At 38.9% G+C, this 6,674-nt stretch overlaps 1 protein-coding gene across 1 annotated transcript; it reads right to left on the bottom strand.

Annotated features, from left to right (window-relative positions):
- Positions 1-4,829: 4,829 nt before the first annotated feature.
- On the bottom strand, positions 4,830-6,215 carry LOC111918411 (probable esterase KAI2). Its single transcript, XM_023914083.3, has 2 exons — positions 5,732-6,215; positions 4,830-5,379 (listed from the first exon to the last, which is right to left on the bottom strand). The coding sequence occupies exons 1-2, from the start codon at positions 6,097-6,099 to the stop codon at positions 4,935-4,937; spliced, it is 813 nt and encodes a 270-aa protein (XP_023769851.1). The 5' UTR covers positions 6,100-6,215; the 3' UTR covers positions 4,830-4,934.
- Between the last annotated feature and the right edge of the window lie 459 nt (positions 6,216-6,674).

Genomic DNA, 6,674 nt, shown 5'->3' with positions numbered 1-6,674 from the left:
TGGACTGACCTTGTTTAGGTTTGTATGTGATGTGTGTTGACTTGAAGGTTGTCGTGTAGGGATCGAGGAGTCGTAGGGAGTCGACTTGTGCGTCGAGGATAGTTCATACACTACACGACATTGAGGTGAGTTACCTTCTAGTAGGGGTGGGTCTAAGGCCACAATGCTGGCCCACCAAAAAGGGGTATTTAGAAGATAATGGTTTTTGTGATAACTATCTTGGTCTGGTTATGTGTTGGTTATGAGGTTTATCTGGATGGTATGTTATGTGTATGATAGGGATTAGTTTCCCTGACAGTGGTCCTTAGGACCCAAGGGTAGGTCAGTACCCGGATATGCCTGACTGTATGCTTATATATGTTGATTGTATGCTAGTGGTAGGGGTGAAATAGTCCGTTTAAAAGATACCGATGTTGATTACCGGTTGAAAGATACCGATGATGGTTATCGGTTGAAAGATACCGATGAAGGTTACCGGTTGAAAGATACTGATGAAGGTTACCAATTGAAAAACACCAGCGATATTTTATGGTATGTGGTATGATGGGGGAACTTAGTAAGCTTTTTGCTTAGAGTTTTGGTTTTGGTTTCAGGTACCTCTTCGTTGAAGGGTATGTAGCCGGCGGTGTAGCAGTGCATCACACACACACATGTTTTCGCAAGAAGTTTTTGGGACTGTGGTCTGATTTTCAATACTTATGATGTTATGGTTTAAAATACAACATTATGATTTTGTAATGGAATGTTTTATTGACAATGTTTCGGTAAAATGTTTATTAAATGCGTTAATTCAAAAATGAAAATTTTGGCCTTGAAAATTGGGTCGTTACAAGTTTGTATCAGAGCCCTGGTTTGAGGGATTCGGACACACCCTCGGGGGTGTCTAGACTCAAACCGAGGGACTAAAAGATCTTTCAAGGAAAAATGGTTTTCTAAAGTCTAAACTGAGAAATTTTAAGAAAGATGAGGTATGTGATGCGTGCGACCGGCCGGGCTCAAGTAAGTTTTCCACAAGATACCCATACTTGTTATGTTATGTTATATGGTTTTGATTCAGAGAACTGCATGCTAGAATAGGACTAAGGATCTAGGAGGATGCCTTGTGTGCCTGATATATGATTCTAAGAATTGCATGCTAGTTAGGGCTAAGGATCTAGGAAGGATGCCTTATATGCCTGTTGTATGAGCTTTATGTTAGGACTGTTTAGTCAGCAGTAGGATGGCCTGTGTAGGTTATGCCTGGTTTGGTTACTCAAGGCACGAATGCTGCTTGCTTTGTGCTATGGGGGTTCTGACCAGCTTCAACTAACTAAGGAGCGAATATGTAACAGTATCCGCAAGCTAGTTAGGGGGAGGTGGTGGGGACTCCTAGTGCAGCTGATGGCGGAGAGTAGGTTGGAGAGTGCCCTAGGGAAGCCTAGGATGAGGTCAGTAGAAAGGGTATCGGATCCGGGGAGATTTGTAACACCTGATATGTTTTCTTTAGTATATGTATTTTTCTCTAGGCCTGACGAGTTGGAGGATCAACTCGTCAAGTAGGGACGTGGCTGCGGACATTTTAAGTGACCGACTCGGCGAGTAGGTGTTGGATAAGTGAAACCCTAAATCTAAGGGTTTGCACCCTATATAAACAACTTAACTCAGCCTCCCTTGTCCCTAACACTCTCTTGAAAGCTTCATATCGAACCCTAGCTGTTTGTGTGTGAGTTAAGGCCATTTTTGGTGTTCTTGTGTGGATTGTAAAGCTTGGAAGGAAGAAAGGAGCTTGGAAATCAAGTTGGGGCTTGTAGATCCGGAGATCTTACTTCATTTTCAGCAGCTTCAAGGTATAATGCCCCTTTCTTGACTCATATATATGTTTATTCATCTTTAACTTGGGATCTCTATGGATTTCTAAGTCATTTTTCGGATTTGGAAGTGTTGAGTGGGTTTTGACTTTAGATCTGGGCCTTAAGAGGAGTCTCATGGCATAAAGGTGCCAACTTTAGGGCCATGAGAGCCCCATGCACATTGTAGGACACTTTATATGGATTTTTGAGCTAAAAACCCCATGCACGTGCATCAAGTTTGGAACTTTACGTATAAAATGGACATTAGGAGGCCAGATCTATGGTTTTGGAGTGTTAGACCTCATTTAAATCGACTGTATGGAATTGGTCAAGGTTGGACTCGGCGAGTTGTTCTTGGCACTCGACGAGTCGGTGACCATTGTGCACCAAACCCCCTTCCTGTGAATGTGTAAGTGTTAGGAAGGAAGTCCCTTGTGGGTTTAGACGCGAAAAGGGACCTGGAAGCCATGGGACTCGACAACTGGTATGGGTAGACTAGGCGAGTCCATAGCAATCTCCCAATCTTTGAAGATGTTCTCGACGAGTTGTTAATACAACTCGGCGAGTCATAGACTGGACAAGTTCTTAAGTCGGATATGAACTCGACGAGAGCGAGAAGGACCTCGGCGAGTCGGATGAAGATAGTCCCCATGTTATGATTGAAGGAGAACCCGTCGAGTTTTTGCTAGACTTGATGAGTGGGTTCGGGGTTTTGTGTGGGATTAGAGAAGCATGGACTCGATGAGTTGATAGGCCAACCCGGCGAGTCAGGTCAACTGAATGTTGACTTTGACCAACGTTGACTTTGACTGAACTTGGACTGACCCTGTTTAGGGTTGTATGTGATGTGTGTTGACTTGAAGGTTGTCGTGTAGGGATCGAGGAGTCGTAGGGAGTCGAATTGTGAGCCGAGGATAGTTCAGACACTACACGACATTGAGGTGAGTTACCTTCCAGTAGGGGTGGGTCTAAGGCCACAATACCGGCCCACCAAAAAGGGGTATTTAGAAGATAATGGTCTTTGTGATAATTATCTTGGTCTGGTTATGTGTTGGTTATGAGGTTTATCTGGATAGTATGTTATGTGTATGGTAGGGATTAGTTTCCCTGACAGTGGTCTTTAGGACCCAAGGGTAGGTCAGTACCCGGATATGCCTGACTGTATGCTTATATCTGTTGATTATAAGCTAGTGGTAGGGGGTGAAATAGTCCCCAGTTACCGGTTGAAAGATACCGATGTTGATTACTCGTTTAAAGATACCGATGATGGTTACCGGTTGAAAGATACCGATGAAGGTTACCGGTTCAAAGATACCGACGATATTGTATAGTATGTTGTATGATGGGGGAACTTACTAAGATTTGTGCTTACAGTTTTGGTTTTGGTTTCAGGTACCTCTTCATTGAAGGGGAAGGAGCCGGCGGTGTAGCAGCGCATCACACACACATGTTTCCGCAAGAAGTTTTTGGGACTGTGCTATGATTTTCAATACTTATGATGTTATGGTGTAAAATACAACATTATGATTTTGTAATGGAAAGTTTTATTGTCGATGTTTCGATAAAATGTTTATTAAATGCGTTAATTCAAAAATGAAATTTTTAGCCTTGAAAATTGGGTCGTTACATTGACTCCTTTCCTTATGCTCTTGTCTTCCCAGCTGTTATTTCTTCATGTTTGGATCAAACAAAGTACCATTATGGTTACTATTAAATGATTGCTTCTTTTCATTCCTGTAAAACCTAGCAATAGATGCAAACATGTGAAAATTATCGAGCTATACATTGCATTCATTTTAAACTAGATCATTTAGACCCTTTGCCTTTAAAATCTGACAAACGCAAATCATTTCCCCAACTTGAACAAATTTCGTGCAATGTAAATATATGCGACAATGCCTAATTTATCACCCCGTTTCCATGAATCTTAAGTTTCTATGGATGGAAGTTCAAAACATATAGAGTGATCGAACCCTTATCTATCAGATGTTTAGTACCATTACGATGGTTATTTCTTTCCCCTGCATCATTTTGAACTTCCTTCCCATAGTAAACCATACTACATTCATTCGTGCTTCAACAGACCGTCATCACATAAGTAATTAGGTACAACTATGTATCGTCGCCAACGACCCACCCCACCTTGTTTATTCTGATAAGGTATCTGGTCGTTGGTTTAATCACCGGAAACTAGGGTTTTTTTTTATCACCTTGTGGCTTGAAATTGATTGTTTGAAAGGTTTTATTCGCTGTACTCTATAATGTAGTTGATTCATTTGTATCGACTGTGATATATGTTTTATTCATATAAATTTGTAAATTTTGAGAATGTTTGTTTTAATATTCCTAGTAGTTTTAGTAATTTAAGTATTTAACTTTCTAACCTATATCTAATATGAATTTTTGCATGCAAAGAATTTAGTTACGACAAATTATAACCCGATATCAGGAAATACGGAAAAAAATGGTGAAGCAATATTAGAAAGTGGAGAAGAATCAACTGTAGACAATAAAATTCGACATTGGACAAATATAAACCACTTAGGGCGTTTCCAACACAACCACCTTGTAGCGGGTAGCCAGTTAGCTAGTAGTTGGTAGCGTTTCGTTAAATGTTACGTGAAGCAACTTTTAGTTTTCAAACTTTTTATTTAAACTAAACATTAAAAGCATGTAGTGCCAAACAAAGTTGTTTATTCAAACAAAATATTTTGTCAAACGCTAGATGCTAGAAGCTCCAAACACTTTCAAATGTTTCATGCCAAACACGCTTATACATTACAAAAGTTTTAAATTTAATAAATTATGTAAATCTTTATGAAACCACTTCATTTTCAAGATTTCCTCTTTTAACTTTAAACCAATAGTTTGTCTAGTCACAACACAAAGAAAATTTCATATTACAATCAAACCTTTTTATGATGATAAAACTCTATAAAAATAAAAGTTGAAAGCTTGTAAATTTTGAAAAACTTTTAAATACCAAAATAGACAAAAACGTGCACCCACACAATTACAATATTATTCCAAATCCATAAAAAACATTTTATCCACAAGTTAAAATTCACACCACCATAATATATCAAACAAACAAGTTAAACATAATTACACAACAATATCACCCCGAATATGCCTTAGGATCACCGGAACTACAACATCGGGTGAGCTCAACTGCGGGAGATGACCCTCAGTCGACATAACCTCAACAATAGACTCACCACCAAGGTTTTGATGAAGATACTCAGATACAACCACAGGAACTGCTAGATCCTTCATGCTCTGAATTATATGACATGGGGTTATGACATGACACAATAAATGTCGCATATCACTTTGGAAAATGGTTTGTGCAACACTTAACGCAATATCAGGTCTCATATTGAAAAGCGTTCGACTAAATTCTTGAACTGAAACACACTCCATATCTGCACCAACTGCTAATGGCGCAAAACCAGAACACCATGCCTTGAAATTCGACTCCATTGCTTGGAATAGTTGATCCAGATCTTCTTGTTCGTATCCTCCGAAGTAATCCACATCATTCAGATACCTGACACAATCGGTTTTATACCATATTAACATGATAATTTGAAAACAATAACTTAATTCATATACATAATTTGTCTAAGATGTGAAATCCTTGAAAGAAATTATTATAAAATTGATGTTCATTTACTCAACTAACGATAAAGTTGACATGATTGAAGTTTGAAACTTACCATATCAAGCGTGTCTTTTCTGTTAAATAGTAAATTAACAACAAATTACCCTAAACAGGAAACGTTTTCAAACTTAAACATAAATCCAAATTCAATCATCATCACATCATGCTAAATTCAACAAATTCCAAAAGTCAACGACACCCAAAAGCCAAAATCGAAAACTGTTTGAGTTTGACTAACCTTGGAGAAGCTGAAATCATGAGGAGTTTGGAGAACAAATCAGGACGACTAATCGAAGCAACAGCCCCAATCATGGCAGATACAGAGTGACCAACATATATACATGAAGAAACTTTAAGTTCCTCCAAAATGCCGATCACATCGTACGCATAACCTTCTAAACTCGAATACCGATCAAAATCGAAGTATTCTGGGTTTGTTGTTCCTGCCCCCATGTTATCATACAGAACAACTTTGTAATCTTCAACGAGATGAGGAACCAGATGCTTCCATACCGACTGATCTGTTCCGAATCCGTGAGCCAAAACAATCGTCCGGTCGCCGGAGCCTAAGATCTTCACATTGTGAGCTTGTTCTACGACTCCCATGGTGGGGTTTTTCGCGATTGAATTGGGTTTTTAGTGGTGGGAGATGTGAAAAGGGTTTGATTTTGTGAATTTGTGTTGTGGGTGTAGTGTGGAATTGGTATGCCATTGATGACCACATGTTATTGGCTACGATTATAATTTTGTTGGATTGGAATCTGGAGTGGATTGATTGTGCGTGTGTGATGTATGAGAAGATTACGTGGAGTTGATTGATCTGACGGTTGATGTGAGTTTGATTGCAACTTGATTTTGGACTGCTAACTACCACGCAAGGATTGGGACAGGTTGGGTACTCTTCTTTTCACTTATTTATGTAGTTTAACTTTACCCAAGAAATACAATGTTATATTTTATATTTTTATATAACTATTTTGATATTTACATTGTTATAAATTATTTATGAGATTTATTATTGTTGGATCATAGTCATTGATCATATTGATCAACTGATAAACTCATAAATACATATATCATAAGGTCATCCGTTATACCCACCACATACCACATATGTGGTGGGTGTCACATCAGCACCACATTCCACTACAACATACATGGGGTACTTACCACTAAACACA

The sequence above is a fragment of the Lactuca sativa genome, chromosome 4, assembly GCF_002870075.4.
Source record: "Lactuca sativa cultivar Salinas chromosome 4, Lsat_Salinas_v11, whole genome shotgun sequence".
In the NCBI taxonomy this organism is placed as follows: domain Eukaryota; kingdom Viridiplantae; phylum Streptophyta; class Magnoliopsida; order Asterales; family Asteraceae; genus Lactuca; species Lactuca sativa.
This window is presented reverse-complemented; position numbering and strand designations above follow the sequence as displayed.

Coding starts and splice junctions, on each gene's coding strand:
- LOC111918411 (XM_023914083.3), bottom strand. CDS start 6,099: ATGGGAGTCGTAGAACAAGCTCACAATGTGAAGATCTTAGGCTCCGGC. Junction 5,380..5,731: donor ATGATTTCAGCTTCTCCAAG/GTTAGTCAAACT, acceptor CGATTGTGTCAG/GTATCTGAATGATGTGGATT.